Source organism: Nannospalax galili, unplaced genomic scaffold (genome assembly GCF_000622305.1).
Source record: "Nannospalax galili isolate Female #2095 unplaced genomic scaffold, S.galili_v1.0 scaffold363, whole genome shotgun sequence".
Classification (NCBI taxonomy): Eukaryota; Metazoa; Chordata; class Mammalia; order Rodentia; family Spalacidae; genus Nannospalax; species Nannospalax galili.
The window spans coordinates 1,023,705-1,041,479 of record NW_008351176.1 but is presented as its reverse complement, the minus strand read 5'-3'; the positions used below and the strand labels follow the sequence as shown (position 1 = coordinate 1,041,479).

Here is a 17,775-nt window from a genome sequence, read left to right as displayed (position 1 = left end):
AAATTGCAGCTTAGTAGACTACATATACTTTCTGATTTTGGTGGGAAGTATGGTACTATACAAGCTACTTGGTCATGGCTTACAAAGGGCATTCCAAATGTTTCCTTTTTATAATTTGTTACCTTTATTTCTTTTCTAGTGGCCTCCGGGAAGATGATATATTTTCCTGAAACCCTCTGCTCAGAGCTGTTCTCAAAACCCAAAGCACTTGAACAGTTAATACAGGCAGAAATGGGCTCTCTTCATCAAATAACACTGATCTCCTCCAAGAGCTGGCCTTTGAATCTGGGCTCACAAGAAATCAAGTGTATCAGCTATAATATTCTTCATATTTCTGAAGGCAGTCTACCAACCCTGCCCACCTTCATTGGGGTAGGGGAGGAGTTGGAAGGCGAATGCACTATTCTGAGGGAACTAGGTGACAAGCTAAAGGATCATTCTAAATGAGCTGCCCTCACTTTAAAGCAGAAGCTGCTGAGCCTTGGTGGTTACACTGAGAAAATAGGAATTGTGATAAAGATGTACTTGGGTCATAATATAGTACCTACATATCATTCAGGATCAAAAATATATTATCCCAGAACCTATTATCTAACAATGAAAACAGTAGGAAACTTGCAGATAGCTCTGGATAAAATCAGTATGGTTCTCTAAGCTGTACAATCATTTGGCTTCTGAGATTTTCAACACATACAACCAGATTATTTTCTGAAGAGTGACAAAATCCACGTGCCAACTAAGAACCATCCATAACTCCAGGGGATCAAACGCCCTCTTCTGACCTCCACGGGTATCGGATGGCATGGGTACACTTACATACATGCAGGCAATACACTCATATGCATAAAATAAGATTAATAAATAAATGTTTTTTAAAAATGTGTCACTGGAAAGCATTTTGTGTGTGTGCTTGTTCGACTGGTGGACAAATGTATGAAAGACAGGCACAAAAATAAATCCCCTTTTGCAACCTAGAACTCATTGTTCGATATGAATTTTGATGCGTACAAGGACTGTGGAGCCAGCCTGGATGCCAGAAGAGCCACACCAGCATGGCCACCCATGCACGTTGGTGGGGCAGCCTGCCCATCCACGTACCCTGGTGACAGCCATGGTCAGCCCACCATCATCATCACCCAGTGGCTGTCAAGACCTGGCTGCAGTCGTCAACAAGATTAGGAATCTGAGAAGTCTACAGATTTCAGAAAATAAACTAGAGGACACTGGTGTAAAGCTGTTACATGAAGCTGTGAAACTTCCCAACTGCCACTCAGAGAATCTCAGATTGGGGACCTGTGAGCTAACTGTGCCTGCTGTGAGGACCTAGCTTCTGCTTTTTCCCACAGTAAAACCCTGAGGGAAATCAACCTGTTGGAGAGCGCCTTGGTCCACAGTCGGTCATTGTGCTGAGTGAGGCCTGGAAACAGCCAAAGCGTAACCTGCATGCAAGGGCTGCAAACAACTAATGAAAACCAAGCATTTCTGACTTCTGAGAAAAAGAAAAATCCCTGCTTGACATTCCTAAGCAATGTGTAAGAAACAGAAATTAAGAGTGAAAATTCCATTCCAAGAAATTGGGCATATTCTGACCCAAAACAACGTTCAAAGGAAAGGGAGTAGACCCTTACTTTGGAATACCTCTCTGTAAGAATTGTAGATCACAGACACTCTAATGGAATTATTTCTCTGGCACCCAGCTCAGAGATTTTATGTAAGATGGATGGAGTTTTTCATTTGCTAATAGAAGACATGAAGTCAACGATGGGGTGGGGATGGAAATGGGGGAGGAGGTCTGATTATAATCAAAATTCATTGTATGAAATTGAAACAACAAAATTTCTCTTGAACTTAAAAAAAAAAGTGTCACTGGAAAGCTGAGAATAAATGACTGTGAGGTGCCCAGCCCTAAGTGACACATCTACAATTCAACCTCTACACCTAAGACTCAGGGAACATCAGGGAAGGATGGGGCGGGTAGGGGACAGTGTGTGGATAAAGAATATAAGAGCCAGAGGGATAAGAAACTTATCATGCATTCTAGACATGTTAGGGAAGTTACACCAATGAAATCCACAGTATGATAGTCTAACAAGAGCTGCATAATATCACAAAGAAACCATTATCATTTAAATTAATATATGCTAATAAAATGCAATAAAGAAGAAAAATTGTGTCACTAGGGGCTGGAGAGATGGTTCAGTGATTAACAACACTTGCTGCTCTTACAGAGGTCATAGATTTAGTTCCCAGCACCCACATGGCAGCTCACAACCCTCTGTAACTCCAGTTCCAGGGGTTTCGTGCCCTCTTTTGATCTCTGTGGGTACTGCATGCATGTGATACAGGCAAAACATTCATATACATAAAAAAATAAATCTTTTTTAAAAATGTATTACTGTCTGTATGGTCATTCCTTCCTGACAATGAAATGCCAGATGTTTTTACTGAGTTGAAGTTGCACTTCTCAGAGAAGCTAAAGAAGCTTCTGGTGATGTGTCCCTGGCGTGATCAGGCATTACTGTTCAGCTGTATTTCTGTTAAATAGGTGATTTGTATGTGAGTGCCTGAGGAAGAGCTTTCCACGTGCCCCAAATCACAAAAGGGAGGCACCGAGCATATGAAGATGATTACATAGAAATTTCTCAGAGCAGCAGATATTGGATATAGGAGATTTTCAAAAGGAGCAGAAATGAAGAATGTATAATTTTGTACAAGGAGCACTAGGTCTTAAAGAAAAAAATGTAGTTGTTGAATGCAAGACTTCAGAAGACAGTTAACAGTCATGAGATTCTGTCGGATCCCAGGAATGACACTATGCAACAGAGCATGCTCAATCTCTGCTGGAATCTGCTTTTTCATGGGCTGAATTTTCAGTTTTTAAGAGTGTTTCCTGCTGGGTGTGATGGCGCACGCCTTTAATCCCAGCACCCAGGAGGGAGAGGCAATCGGATCTCTGTGAGTTCAAGGCCAGCCTGGTCTACATAGCAAGTTCCAGGCTTATGTGGGGCTACAGGGAGCCCCTGTCTCAAAAAGACAAAAAAAATTTTTTTTTTGATATGCTATCCATTTTATCTTCACATTTTCTGTGCGGCAGATATAAGACCCATAAAGTTGTATACAATGTTGTTTGCTTGTAAGCACTTATCATTAACATAAAAATGTTGAAATTTCCTCCATGAATGAAGAGATGAACTCTTTGTGTAGCTGCATTTCTGAAGCATAACAGTTCTCATCACCTGAGTTTTGCATAGGCAGTGGTAACCTATTCTGGCCTTTAATCGATCTTATCAAAAGATGCACTATGATATACATTAGCTGAAATAGAGACATCCTTCCCCCACAATGCCTGTCTGTGAAGCTCTGGCTCCTGTGGATTTCTTACCTTGCATGGAGAAAGGGACTTTGCAGATGTGATTTGATTGAGGCTCTTTTTTTTGTCTTTTTGAGACAGGGTCTCCCTGTAGCCCCAGCTGTCCTGGAACTCATTATGTAGACCAGGCTGGCCTTGAACTCACAGAGATCCACCTGCCTTTGCCTCCAGAGTGCTGGGATTAAAGGAGTGTGCAACCATGTCCAGCTGATTGAGACTCTTATGAGGAGATTATCTTGTATTGTCTAGGTTGGCTCTATAAAATCACAAGGATCATCATAAGACAGAGACAGAAAAATCAGAATCAGGGAAAGAAAACAGGTCAGTGTGGAGAGGTGACACACAACTGGGGACTTTAAGATGGAGGACAGCCCCTGCTCCAGCAAGCTATGTCAGAAGAATGCACAGACACATTGTATTTTTTCCACAATGTCAGAATTTATTGGGCTGAAGAGATGGCTCAGTGGTTAAGAGCCCTTGGAGCTCTTGCAGAGGACCTGGATTCAGTTCCCAGAACCTCCATCAGACAGCTCAGAGCTCTAACGTCCTCTTCTAGCCTCTGTGGGGACCTTTACATACACTCAAGGCACACAAACATACATAAGATAAATACATAATTCTTAAATATATATACATATATATAATTGATTAAATAGCAAGAAATTCACAAGTTACACTTGTCTGATTGACTTTGATTCACTTGGTACTACTGATGTCACTTGCTAATCATGGCCATTGGCAAACAGGCTCTTTTGTTCCCATATAAATCACTAATATTGGTCCTCAGACTATACATTACACTTCATGCTATAACATGGGTATGAATTGTGTAATAATATGAATTTGCACGTACATGTATAGGTTACAGAATGAATATAAAAAGGCTAAAGAGGCTGCAGTGTTCAGGGGAGCGGTACTGAAGATGGAGGCAAAGAGCTACCACGGACGCAAGGAAAGGCCTCTGCAGAGGACCAGTAAGAAGTCTCAGGAACCGCAGACACAACACATTCAGGGCGCACTTGTCAAATACAGGTCTGGCTGGATGCAGGTTCCAACGTCCACATGAAGTGTGTCTCAGGGAGGAGAAAGCGTGCTTGAGCTGTAGCCCAGGAACAGGGGTGGAGGTCCTTCTCTGTGTCAGTTTTCCTGGATGAGACTCACAACAAATGATGGGGTGATTGGTCAGTGTGCCCGCCACATCTGAATCAAGGGATGCTCCTCCTTTATAGTAACATATACGCAAGGGGGTTGCATCTGCTGTGATGGACAAGCTCTTGTGTCTGGAGTTTCTGATATCATTTCAAATATTTACAAGTTTAATATTATTTCCCTTTGGTGATTTATGTTCCTTTTTTTTCTGTCTTGTGTATGTGTGTGTATTATACATTTTAGTAGATCTGCCTCCTTGTACATGTGCAGGTGTGTGTGTGTGTGTGTGTGTGTGTGTGTGTGTGTGTGTGTCTGTAGAGGCCAGAGGTTGATGTTGGATATTTTCCTCAGTTTCTCTCCACTGTAATTTTGGAGACATTCTGTCTTTGAACCTAGAGCTCATCAATTGGCCTAGACTAGCTGGCAATGAGCTCCAGAGATCTGCCTGTCTCTGTCCCCACAGTGCTAGGATTACAGGCCTGTATCACCATGCACAGCTGTTACATGGATGCTAGAGCTTGAACTCAGGTCCTCATGACTGCATGCTTAAACCATCTCTCAAGCTCCTTTCTTTTAATTTTAAAAAGATTTATTATTTTTTATTTTATTTAGTATTTTTATGTGTATACATGTGTTGCCTGCATGTGTGTAAGTGCACCCGTGTCATGCAATGCCCATGGAGGTCAGAAGAAGGGGTCAGGTCCTCTGGAACTGGCGTTACGAACAATTGTTAGCCACCATGTGGGTACTGGGTATGGAACCTAGGTCCTCTGTAAGAGCAGTCTGTGCTCTTAACCACTGAGTCATCTCTCCAGCCCCTCAGTTCTCATTTTAATAACATTTTGAGGTCTGGGATTTTGTTTTGTTTTCTGGGCTAAATATAGTGTTAGAATAAATTAGAAAAAGCAATCTAATGGTTATATTTCCTCTTTTTATTTTATTTTCTGGAATTTTCATAGTTATTTGTTTAAGAGGATTTAAAAATCGTTGTACTTTGGTGAGCAAAATAATATATATATCTGACAAGAAAAGATTTATTATTTTTATTTATTACTGTTTTGCTTGCATATATACATGTAAAATGTGCATGCCCATTACCTGCAGAGTCCAGAAGAGGGTGTGGGAGCTCCTGGAACTAGAGTTACAGATGATTGTTAGCTGCCATGTGGGTATCTCTGCAAGAGCAGCCAAGCCAGAGCTCTTAACCTCTGAGCCATCTCTCCAGCCCCAATAAAATATTATTTTAATTTAATAAAAATTTTAAGAAATGTCCCATTAATGATCAGAGGCATCTTTTCTTTTCTCTGAAACTGTATCTATGCAATGTCAAGGTTAACAATTCATGTTCCTGTCCACAATTCTCTAAGTTCTTCTTTGGGATTCTGGATTAGGGTGGGAGGCATGGCTCTATTCTCCACACACCTTGCAGAATCAACTGTTTCTGAGACATGAGTATTCATGTTTTGTCATCAGATGCTGATGGCATTTTTTCCTATTATTTAAGGCGGGGGAGGGAGAGAAAATTATATATATTGGCTAGGCATAGTGGTGCATGCCTGTGATCCCAGAACCTAGGTATTACATAGTGAGATCCTGTTTCAAAAAAAAATCAAGGGCAGGCCAGGGATGTATCTCAGTGGTAGAGTACTTGTCTAACATGTACAAGACTCTGGGTTTGAACTCCAGTGCTGGGGGATAGATCAAGCAAACAAGCAAACAAGAACTATAGTTAACACAATGATTGGGTTTTCTGTGCACTTCCCATCAGAACCAATGTATACAAGGCGATTCTTTTCTCTGGCCCACCTTTTTGAGCTAGTAATACTGTCTCTGGGTATTTATAAATCTAACAGAAAAAGAAGAGCTTGAATGCCTATGTGTCTGGCTTAATTTTAATAGTGTAAAATTGCTAGTGATAAAGACAATAAGAGAGGTTGATGAAATTTCAGGATCTGACTGGGGTGTTGGACAGCTATTAAAAAGGATAATTTGCACTCCATGCTCTAACATGGAGAAGTGCTGCTGCTGTAAAACTACCTTGAGGGGCTGGAGAGATAGCGGTTAAGAACACTGAATGTTCTTGCAGAAGACCCAGATTCGAATCCCAGCACCCACAGGGCAGCTAACAACTGTTGGTAACTCCATTTCCAGGAGATCCGACGGCCTCTTCTGTCCTCCGTGGGCATTGCACTACATGGGTGCACTTACCACATGCAGGCAATACACACATACACGTAAAAAATAATAATAAATAATTTTTTTAAAAAAAAAACTACCTTGAGCTGGGCATGGTGGCATACTCGGGAGGCAGAGGCAGGCAGATCTCTGTGAGTTCGAGGCCAGCCTGGTCTACATAATGCGTTCCACCAGGTCAGCTGGAGCTACTGGGAGACCTGTCTCAAAAAGACCAAAAAAAAAAAAAATACCTTGAAAGTTCAATCATAAAGTGAAAGACATTTGTTCCTCATTTATGCATTTGCAGTCAGCTATGATTTCACCAGCATGCCTTGGAGTTGGTTGAACTTGGCCCCAGGCTATAAACTGAGTTCAGATTGGCTTCCTACCTCTCTCATTCCTCTGCAACTGATGAGTCATGGAAGACATGTTCAGCAGAAACCCAAACAGTGAACACAGTGCTGAAAACATACAGTCAGCCTCTGTGCACATAGCAACTACTGACATTTCATTGGACAAAACAAGTGACATGATCAAGCCCACACCAGAGGATAGGAAACTCTTTCTAGTTCTAATGCCAGGATCTACAAAGGGTCTAGATATAGGTAATATGAAGTATTAACAACAACGATATAATATGTAACAATGCTTCACAAAATTAAATGGAAAAAGCACACATGCAGGATGTGAAGTTGATTGCACAACTTGCAATGTATGTGAAAGTATCAAAAAAAAGAGTAGAAATTCAGCAAAAACAAAAAAAATAGGCCTGGGGGCTGGAGAGATGGCTTAGCAGTTAAGAGCACTGGTTGCTCTTGCAGAGGACCTGGGTTCAGTTCCCAGCACTCACATAGCAGCTAACAACAGTCCTTAATGCCAGTTCCAGGGGTTCTGACCTTTGTGGGCATTGCATAGCACAGATGCAATTATACACACAGGCAAAACACCCATACACACAAAATAAAATTTTTAAAATATACTTGGATAACGAGATGATTTAAGAATGTTTTAATCTTTTTTTATTTTTCAATTTCTCAAACTTATATGATCATGTTATGTTACCTGCTCATAAAATATTTTAGATGCTTCATACCACAAATAACTTTTTATCTTAGTTATTTTTTAAATGAATTGTACTATTCACCATATTAAGGCAATGTAGCAATATACACATACATATGTATGGAGAGAGAGAGAGAGAGAGAGAGAGAGAGAGTTCTCTCTCTTAGAGCTATAGGACGTAGGGGATTTTTCTGTTTTTTCTGTCTAATCTATGCCCAGGACAGCTGACCATGAGGTTCAGGCTAGACTCTAGCTGCTCTTACTGCAAGGCTCTGTTTCCTATGTTCTTGGTGAATGCACAGATTAGCAAAGGCCCTAGCCCACATGTTAGTATAATTCTCATCGTATACTGAATGGAATTTACACTCATGTGTTGGTCTTTTGAGTTCTTGATTAGCATAAAACCAACAACGAGAGACTGATCTAGACTTAGTACAAGGAGGAAAGCAAGTTTGGACCTGATACGTGAGGCCCATAGCCTGTATGAGATGCTAGCCTAAGTGCTACTTTTGAGACACCCAGTCAAAGTAACTGGCCTAGAGGATACCTTTCCATCACTCACAAAATAGCTACTGGGGTTGTAGTGCATTCAAAACACTAGGAGATAGAGGCATGATCAAGGATGAGGTCAGTAGAGGAAATCAGCTTCATGGAAAGCCTTGGAAATTGATCTGGTCTGAAGGCTCTGGGATTCCCTGGAAGTACATGAGCAGAGAATTTCACCAATTCTGCTCTCTTTGATAATCTTCAGGTGACAGGATGATGACAGGATGAACTGGGTTGATCCAGGAAAATTGGAGGCAGGGGACCGATTATATATGTTTGTGGTATTTGTACAGGAAAGAGAAGTGGACTGAGTGAAGGACAGAGACACTGCAAATAAATTGAAGAATTGCCCCAAAAGACATTCCCATGGCCCCAGGCCATAATAAAATGCCTTAATTTCCTTACTTGTAATATTGAAAAGGAGTAGCTGCCACCATCAGAGGAAGGATTGCTCATTTTTGGCTTCCTGTGTTATTTATAATAATTTTCAGAAGGCTCACCTCTTTTCATAAAGCAGGTAGAGGTGCTTAATGGCTTTTGAGGCAAAGCAGAGTTTATGAAATTCCTCGGACTGGGCACATTCTGGACTAAGCCCAAACACGATGTTCCTCTCCATGCCTGAAAACTGCTGAACACTGTCTAAAATGACGTTGCTGCTACATACACCATCAGCACGGCTGAACATTAGCTCTTTTGCTTCCTTAGCCATTGCTCTTAGCAATGCGTCCTTATACCGTTCTCTGTCCTCCTCTCTCCTGCACAGAACTGCTACATCTTTGGGCAGATAGCCACAGTGGAAAAGGCTGTGACATCGTTCTGCCACATGGTTGGTTATTTGTTCCATTGTCAGGTTAATCTCGATCTCACACACACCTGGCAGAGCCTGGGCACACATTGCTTTCTCATAGGTGGCATCCTGGAACATTGCCAACAGGTCTGGAGACATGTTGGAGGGAGGGTTTTCCTGGATCCTCTTCATTTCTTCTTTCATGATCTTTGCTATTTCCAGAGCACAATAGATCTCATGGGTGATCATTTTTCGAGGAAACTGAGCACAAGGAGGAGGGAGGCTATTAGCATCTGCATGACGGACTTGGAAAGGGTCCAGAAACATCCAGAGAATTCCACGATGAAGGTTTTCACTTCCAGCCCCTTTCACTGTTGGATGGGTGATGCTCTTGGCCTTCCTGTACCAATCGGTGTATTCACTGCAGAAATTCTCAGTGTCACCCATCACTATGTGCTTAATCTTTGGGAACTCCTCTTGCATAAAGGTCTTCTGGGTCACAGTGTGGCAGGTGATTTGCTGGCTGTAACCATAAAAGAGAGAACAAAGCTTTAGGCATATGAACAAAGAGAACACCAGCTTTCATTAGTCTCTGAATTGAAAATAGAAGCTAACTTTCTGTTGCAGACTGATTCATTAATTCAATAGTATTAATGCCACAAAACTACTCACAAGTTACCTGACAGAATACAGATTATTGCATTATCTTTGGAACTGTTTAGCTAAATCTTCATGTGAAACTTTCATTGTTATAAAATAGATAGAAGCTGGGGATTTGGCTCAGTGGTAAGGCACATGCCTAGCATGCCCAAAGCCCTGAGTTCAAGTTCTGGTACTGCAGTAGTACTAATAGTAATTAACAAATAAAATAGAAAGTGAGGTATGGCGATTTGTGCCTATAATCCTAGCACTCAGGAGGCTGAAGATCCTAAGTCTAAAGCTAGCCTGGGCTACATAATGAGTATAGGCCAACCTAGCCTACATAGCAATACCTTGTGTCAAAAAGGTAAGAAAGCATGTTATTTCTACCAGTCCATTAATGATGCTTGGCAAATCCTAGAAGACAAAATCCTTACAGATACAGGAAAACTCAAAGGAATTTATACCTATTACTACCACTTCTTTTTAAAAAATACTTTATTATTTTTATTTTATGTGTATTCGTGTATTGCCTGCATGTAAGTGCACCCATGTCATGCAATGTCGGATCCCCTGTGACTGGAGTTACGGACAGTTGTTAGCTGCCATGTGGGTGCTCAAACCGGGTCTTCTGCAAGAATAACCAGTGTTCCTAACCACTGAGCCATCTCTCCAGTCCTACTACCACTTCAAGTGTCCATTTTAGAATGAGAGCGCAGTCACCTAGAGATATAGCATAATCTTTATATGAAAAAGACATGTGTGCTAATTCAAATTTTCTGTGTAGCAAGTTCTATTTCTTCACTTTTTTCTGGGTTTTTAGCAAGAAAAACACTGAGGTTACCAGCTTCCTTCACATAGAGTTAAAAATTAATGGGCTAGTCCTCTCTTCGATCAATGATTCTTTGCAGCATGTTGCAGCATATATATATGCGACACGGATATGCTTAATGCATGTTTTGTTTATTGCATTCTCTAAATTGGAACCACTCAACAGATTCTGCCTGTGCAGTTCCTGGGGCTTCACTCCCTATGTTTGATTCATAACTATGTCCATCTCTTCTAGCTTGGACTGTGTGGGCTCTTGAAGAGAATCACTGATTCTTAGCTCTCTTCATACCTTCCCCATATTAGGGCTTTAATATGTATTTTGGTGATTAGCCTTTGACTGAGAAATAATTTGTTTATTCTTCTTATTTATTTACTGCTCTATTTTGTTTTGTTTGAGACAGGGTCTCCTTGTAGCCCCAGCTGGCCTGGAAATCTCTATGTAGATCAGGCTGGCCTTGATCTCACAGAGATCTGCCTATCTTTGCCTCCTGAGTGCTGGGATTAAAGGCATCCACCATTACTTTTTTTTTTTAATGTGTATGAGGGTTTTGCCTACATGTATGTAAGTGCACCCATTTCCTGCAATGCCTGTGAAAGCCAGAAGAGGGCATCAGATCCCCAGAACTGGAGTTACAGACAGTTGTTAGCCTCCACGTGGATGCTGGGAACCAATCCCAGGTCCTCTGCAAAAGCAGCCATTGCTCTTAACCACTGAGCCATTGCTCTGGCTTTGACTGAGATATTTTAAAAAATGTAGCTATAGAGCTTAATCATGCTTATATCCCTTAGCACGGTTGCCTCCATAATCTAGCATCTGTCTCCTTTCCAACACCACCATCTTCACATACCCATACTCTAGTTCTATTCCAGTTAGACTCACGAGTCTTGTTTCCTGGTGTCTATGCCTTTGAACTTGATGTGCCTTGGCCTACAGAGCACTCCCCATCTCATTTACTTCTCCTACTGCTTTTTGCTTATTTGTCTGCTTTTGATGCAGGGTCTCACTGTATAGTCCAGGCTGGCCTCAAACTCTCAATCCTTTTGCTTCAGTCTCCCAAGTGTTGGGATTACAGGCATGCACCATTACTCCTGGCTTCCTACTGATTTCTTGGGTGTGTGCTCCAGGGTCTCCTTCCCTGTGGAGTATTTGCTGACCTACCTACAGCCTATGTTAAGCCAATCTTTATTATAATACCAATAACTCAGCAGTTGCATTGTTTGTTTTTAATGGTAGTCTTCATTATGCTTTCCCCCTAACACTACATGTAACAGCATCTAACATAAATACTGCTCAATATATATATATATATATAGCCTCAATCTCACAAAGATCTGCCTGCCTCTGCCTCCCTAGTGCTGGGATTAAAGGAGTGTGCCACCATGCCCGGCTAGCTCAAAAAAAAAAATTTTTTTCTTTTTTTGGTCTTTTTGAGACAGAGTCTCCCTATAGCTCCAACTGTCCTGGAACTCACTATGTAGTCCAGGCTGGCCTTGAACTCACAGAGATCTGCCTGCCTCTGCCTCCGGAGTGCTGGGATTAAAGGCGTGCGCCACCATGCCTGGCTTCAGAAATATTTTTTAATAAATAAGTAAACCAGGGCTGGAGTGATGGCTCAGCGGTTAAGAACACAGATGGTTCTTGCAGAAGACCCTCTTGCAGAGGACCTAGGTTTGATTCCCAGCACCCATATGGTGGCTACAAACCGTCCTTAACTTCAGTTCCAGGGGAATATGAAGCCCTAGACTGACCTACACAGCATTACACGACACGGGTGCACTCACATACATGCAGGCAATACACTCTTACACATAAAATAAAAATAATAAATAAAATATTTTAAAAATAATAAGTAAACCAAATCCAAACCAATATGAATTTTCCCTCTCTGCTAAACTGTATAATTTCCAATTTATTTTACTAAATTGAAAGCTAGATGGGGCTGGAGAGATGAGTCAGTGGTTAAGAACATAGATGGTTCTTGCAGAAGACCCGGGTTCATATCCCAGCACCTACATGGCAGCTAACAACTGTCCATAAGTCCAATTCCAGGGGATCTGACAGCCTCTTCTGTCCTCCCCGGGCATTGCACAACACGGGTGCACTTACCTACATGCAGGCAATACATGCATACACATAAAATAATAAATAATAATTTTTTTAATTGAAAGCTAGAGATTTCAAGAAGAATCAAATTTACTTGTTTTCTAAAATTATGAGTATAGAACAAGTCAAACATACAAGTTTTCTATAAAGGAAATTAAATTTAAATTCCTGTTCAATATGGTGACTAATCTTATAACTAAAGTATTAAGTATCCAGTAAAAAGTATACTTAAAGCCAGGCGTGGTGGTGCACGCCTTTAATCCCAGCACTCCGGAGGCAGAGGCAGGCAGATCTCTGTGAGTTCAAGGCCAGCCTGGTCTACACAGTGAGTTTAAGGACAGCTGGGGCTACAGGGAGACCCTGTCTCAAAAAGACCAAAAAAAAAGGCAGGTTTATTTCTGTTTTTCCTATATTTAAGGTCACAGATTGTGGGGAAAATGTTTCTACTTCTGTAAATTAAGTCATGGCTGGCCACAGTGGGGCACAGCTGTAATCTCAGTATTCAGGAATCTATGGCAGGAAGACTGAGTTTAAGCCCACACAGAAAGACCCTGTCTCAAAGATCAAACAAGCATCCAGGCATGGTGGTGCATACCTTTAATCTCAGCACTCGAGAGGCAGAAGCAGGTGGATCTCTGTGAGTTCAAGGCCAACTTGGTCTACATAGTGAGACTCTGTCTCAAAAAAAAAAAAAAATCAAACAAAGAAACAAATGTCAAAACATAACTGGCTCATTTATAACACGTTGCGTTTCAACAGTGTAAATTACTCCTTCAAAGCTTAACCATCTGGTCATTTGGAAATATGTGTTTAGCTTAGGCTCTTGCACTTACACAGTGACAGGCATTGTGAAATCTTAAAACACAAATTATGTTTGTGATACTGTTGAAAGGACTTAAAAAAATGAAAAAGATGGTAAAATTCTTACATCACAAAATTCCTTAGGGAGTCATTTTCACAAACATAGAGGATCTCTTCTGGTTTGCAATGGAACACATCCCTAATTCTCTCCGTGATCTTTATGGCTAGAGCTGTCTTCCTGGTACCTGGAAGGCAATAGATGAAGAGTTCCCGGGTTTCCTGAAGACTCTTGGAAAGTGACTCAAATTGCTCTTCTATAAGAAGGTTGAAAAACTCACAGCCCAGCTGATCACTCAGAAGAGATCTGAAACCCAGGGAGACCACCACAAGGGCCTGCAGCAAATCCTCCACTTCAGCCCCATTGGCCAGTGTGTAGCATCGGGGGTACACAGGGAACTCATCGGCTCCGCACTCTCTGCTGGTCAGGTAGAGCAGCCTTGGAATGACACAGACCTTCCCTGTATAGCCACCAACAGTTTGTAGCTTCTGCTTTAACTGAAGAGCAGTGTTGTGAGCATATGCAGAGCTTCCATCCCAGCTGGTATCCATTAAGATTGAATAGAGTACCGGGGGGCTATTAACTGCTATCAGGAGAGCATCACACAAGACATTCTGTTCTTCTGTTAAACCAATATTAGCAGCCCAGCTTCTGGAAAATATCACAAACCCCTGAGAACATGGACCTGTCTGGGTCTTCATTAATTCCTCCAGTCCTATATGATCCGAGAAAAGCTTCTTACAGAGGGATTCTGGCTTAAATTGTAGGTTTTCCTGCGTCACTGAAAAGCCAAGGAACAGAAGTTACCAAAACTAACAAGTTTTACTGTGCTACTCTTGCACCTTTTAAGAAAGGATGACTCTAGTCATGGAATCATGGTTTTCCTGTTACAAAGAGAACATCCTCAAGGCTGTGATTAGAAGTTCTCCCATCTGGCAGCTCTAGCTCAGGGGAAACTCTCAGGAAGAAGTCTTCACAGAATAGAGGGCTCCAGAGAGCCTTTCCCTCAGTCCCAGAGGGTCTACAACTGTAGGAAGGCACTCCTCTCAGTTAAGAGCTTTCTCTGAACCTGATGTTTTTGGAAAAGTGTAAGTTTGCTTTTGGAACAGTAATTCTTAACCAACGGTAATTTTGCCTCCTGCCTAGGAAATACCTGACACTGAAGACGTTTTAACTGTTTCGACTAGAGAGGCTACTGATGAGCAGGCGCTAAGGATGCCATGAACATCTTACAATTGACAGGGTGCTCCTTCTCCCCTTAAAGTGATACGGAAGGAGAGGAGAGAAGGGGGGGAGGGGATATACCACCTGGAAAAAAATGTTGCTGCAGAGTCTTCTTAAATTCCTGAACTTTTGTGAGATATGCTGGGCTTCTTAGTCCTGATGAAGCTGATGGAATCGGGTGAGCACTGAGGCTGGCAGCCAAACTGGAAGGATCTAAAGAATTACATGGAAAGTGGTTTCAGACAAAAAGCAAAATCGAAAGTAAAAGAAGTTTCATTCTTTCTTCAGGAAACATGATGTGCATGGAGCCCAGGCTGCTGTGCCTAGAACAGCTTTTCATGTCAGGAAAAGTCTCTGGGAACTACTATCACATCTCTCGTAGTCTAACTCACTGTGATTCATTTCAAGCAAGGCATTTCACCTCTCCCCTAAGGTGCTGATGCCCGAGTTTCCTTCCGACTCTAATACACTGATTCCAGGTCGTCTGTAAGAAGAAAGGGAAGCAACTAGGGGTCAACAAAGGTTATGTAAAGCACGGTTGTTTTTTAAGAACAATTTTGTTAGAGTCTGAGAGAAAAACAACAGGGCAAGGAAGCTGCAAATCGCGGCAACCACCCAGAAGAGGGAGGCAGAGAAGAGTAGAGACCACCATGGGGATTGCAGGCAGTCAAGTGCTGGAAGGGGCGGCAGAGGTTCTTAGTGTTGCACTCATTTAAGTCTCCATCCAAGGTGACCTGGAATTGAAAGTGGAAGGGGCTCTGGCTGGGAGAGGGGAGGAAACTGGTCAAAAAGAAAAAGAGTGATGCAATAAATTCTGTAATCATTGGCCTTGATCCAATGATCTAAGATTCTTTTTTTTCCCTTTTAAATTTACTTGTTTATTTATTTATTCATTCAGTTTTTATTTTTTGGTATTTTTGAGACAGGGTCTCCCTGTAGCCCCAGCTGGCCTGGAACTCACTATGTACACCAGGCTGGCCTTGAACTCACAAGGGAGAGATCCACCTGCCTCTGCCTCCTGAGTGCTGGGATTAAAGGTGTGCGCCACCACTCCCGTCTTATTATTTTTATTTTTATGTGTATGAATGTATTGCCTGCATGTATGTAAGTGCACCCATGTCGTGCAATGCCCACAGTGGTCATGAGAGGGTGTCGGATCCCCTGGAACTGGAGTTTTGGATGGTTCTTAGACACCATGTGGGTGCTGGGAACTGAACCTGGGTCTTCTGCAAGAGCAGCAAGTGTTCTTAACTGCTGAGCCATCTCTCTAGCCCCTTCTTTTCCCTTTAGACAGAGTCTCACTATCTAGTCCTGGCTAGCCTGAAACTTTCTTGTAGATCAGGCTGGCCTCGAACTCAAGTATATCCACCGGCCTCTGCCACTTGAGCGCTGGAATTAAAGGAGTGTACCACCACACCTGGAAATCTAAACTTCTTTTTATCAAATTGGGAATATATTAGGCAAGACAATAGGTCTATTTCAGCCTAGACTAGGAAATTCAGCCTGCAAACTTTTTTCAACAGGGCTTTACAGATATAAAAGAAAACTCGTTAATTCGTAGCTGGTGCTATACCATAACTTTCCCCCAAAGGATTTCAATTCACACTTTTTTTTTTAATTTCAAAGAGATCAGATTCTGAGTCTTTGGAACTAAACATTTCAGAAAAAGAACCCTGTCATGGGAGACCATTTGTAAGCAAAAGAAAATGTATCTAAACTATATGACCGAACACCCTCGAAAGGCAAAAAGAGCTTCTTGCCCACAGCCTGGACAATGACTCCCCTCTTTTTACCTGGCTGAATATTCATCATCATGTCTACCCACTCTTTAGCCGTCAGCCTCGTGACAACCATGTTCTTAATGATCCAGGAATCTGGGTCTTCTGCAAACACGACACAGCAGAAGGGCTCCACCCGAACCATGCAGACATAACCATACGGGTCATCTATATGATACACCGTCAAAATTTTGGTTGTGAAAGTCACTGTGGGTGCCTTGTGACAGAAGTGAAATGTGGGCAGCTTTTTAATGCACTTTTTTATTTCTTTCTCCAGTAAATCGGGGTCCACTTTTTCTTTCTTACATCCAAACACTTCTTTGCTCTTATCATCAACCCCAATAATTATATAGCCCCCTTGAGTGTTGGCAAATGCGGAAACATAATGAGGCAGTGTCTCTCTAATCCGAGGGACAATCTTTTTGGAGGTGAACCTTTTAAACTCGACATGTGTTGACTCTGTAAAATTAAGCTTCTCCTTAAAATTGAGTTTAACCTTTTCAAAAAATTCTGAGGCACACCTCTTAATATCTTCCTCCTCCTGGGTGGGTCTGTTGAGAGCTTCCTGTGGGCACAGTCTTGTGCTGCCTCTTTGGGGTCTAGAAGCCTTCTCTATGAGAAGCTCCAGAGCATTTCTGGGACTCAGGTTGATAGCAGAGGTCACATCCCTTTGGTATAAGTTGGAGTGCAAGCTGCAAATTCTCAATGGGAAACTAGAGACATCGGGATTCCACGACCTCACAAAAATCAGAAGTGTGCGCCCCTGCTGCATACAGTCAAGGTGCTTATGTGAACCTGAAGGAAGGAGCTTTTGAAAGGAAGTTTCCAAATCGTGGCCCAGCCCGTGGTCTTGGTAACTGTACTTTTCATCATCAATCTCTGCTTTAATCACACCCCCTCCAGAATTCAGCAGTGCACATATGGCCTGGATGACATTCGAATTCTCACGTCTTTTCAAACAACTATTGGTCATCTTCTTCCTGTTCTCTTCTCCAAAAGTAACTCTGCCCAATTTTACAGTGATCTCAGCATAGGACATTTTCTGCACTCCAAATAATAGCAGAAAGGAATTCCTACAAATAACCCAGGACAGAAATATGTTTTATATGTTAGTGAGACTTTCAGAGACAACAGTATTTTCTTCAAGGCTATAAATTATTGGCTATACATTATAACATTGGACATTTTTTTAGTGGCAATGGAAACTGAACATACAGCCTTGCACATGCTAGGCATGCACTCGGTCATTGA

General features: G+C 41.9%; 2 protein-coding genes and 1 non-coding gene across 3 annotated transcripts in view; 2 read left to right on the top strand and 1 right to left on the bottom strand.

The window, feature by feature from the left end:
• The window catches only part of LOC103746091 (schlafen family member 12-like), a 29,497-nt gene extending 28,843 nt beyond the window's left edge, over positions 1-654 (top strand). The window contains 1 exon segment of the mRNA XM_017801954.2: positions 140-654. Within this exon segment, the coding sequence (XP_017657443.2) occupies positions 140-654 (515 nt within the window).
• Positions 655-897: 243 nt separating this feature from the next.
• LOC115066793 lies at positions 898-1,025 on the top strand. Its single transcript, XR_003846239.1, has one exon. It is a non-coding gene; the product is annotated as a small nucleolar RNA SNORA40 (small nucleolar RNA).
• Positions 1,026-8,798: 7,773 nt separating this feature from the next.
• Positions 8,799-17,563, bottom strand: Slfn14 (schlafen family member 14). The gene is made up of 4 exons (XM_008848138.1): positions 16,540-17,563; positions 14,831-14,959; positions 13,592-14,303; positions 8,799-9,612 (listed from the first exon to the last, which is right to left on the bottom strand). The coding sequence occupies exons 1-4, from the start codon at positions 17,561-17,563 to the stop codon at positions 8,799-8,801; spliced, it is 2,679 nt and encodes an 892-aa protein (XP_008846360.1).
• Positions 17,564-17,775: the final 212 nt, after the last annotated feature.

Coding starts and splice junctions, on each gene's coding strand:
- Slfn14 (XM_008848138.1), bottom strand. CDS start 17,563: ATGTCCTATGCTGAGATCACTGTAAAATTGGGCAGAGTTACTTTTGGA. Junction 14,960..16,539: donor GATGATGAATATTCAGCCAG/GTAAAAAGAGGG, acceptor GTAATTCTTTAG/ATCCTTCCAGTTTGGCTGCC. Junction 9,613..13,591: donor TCCCTAAGGAATTTTGTGAT/GTAAGAATTTTA, acceptor TTATGGTTACAG/CCAGCAAATCACCTGCCACA.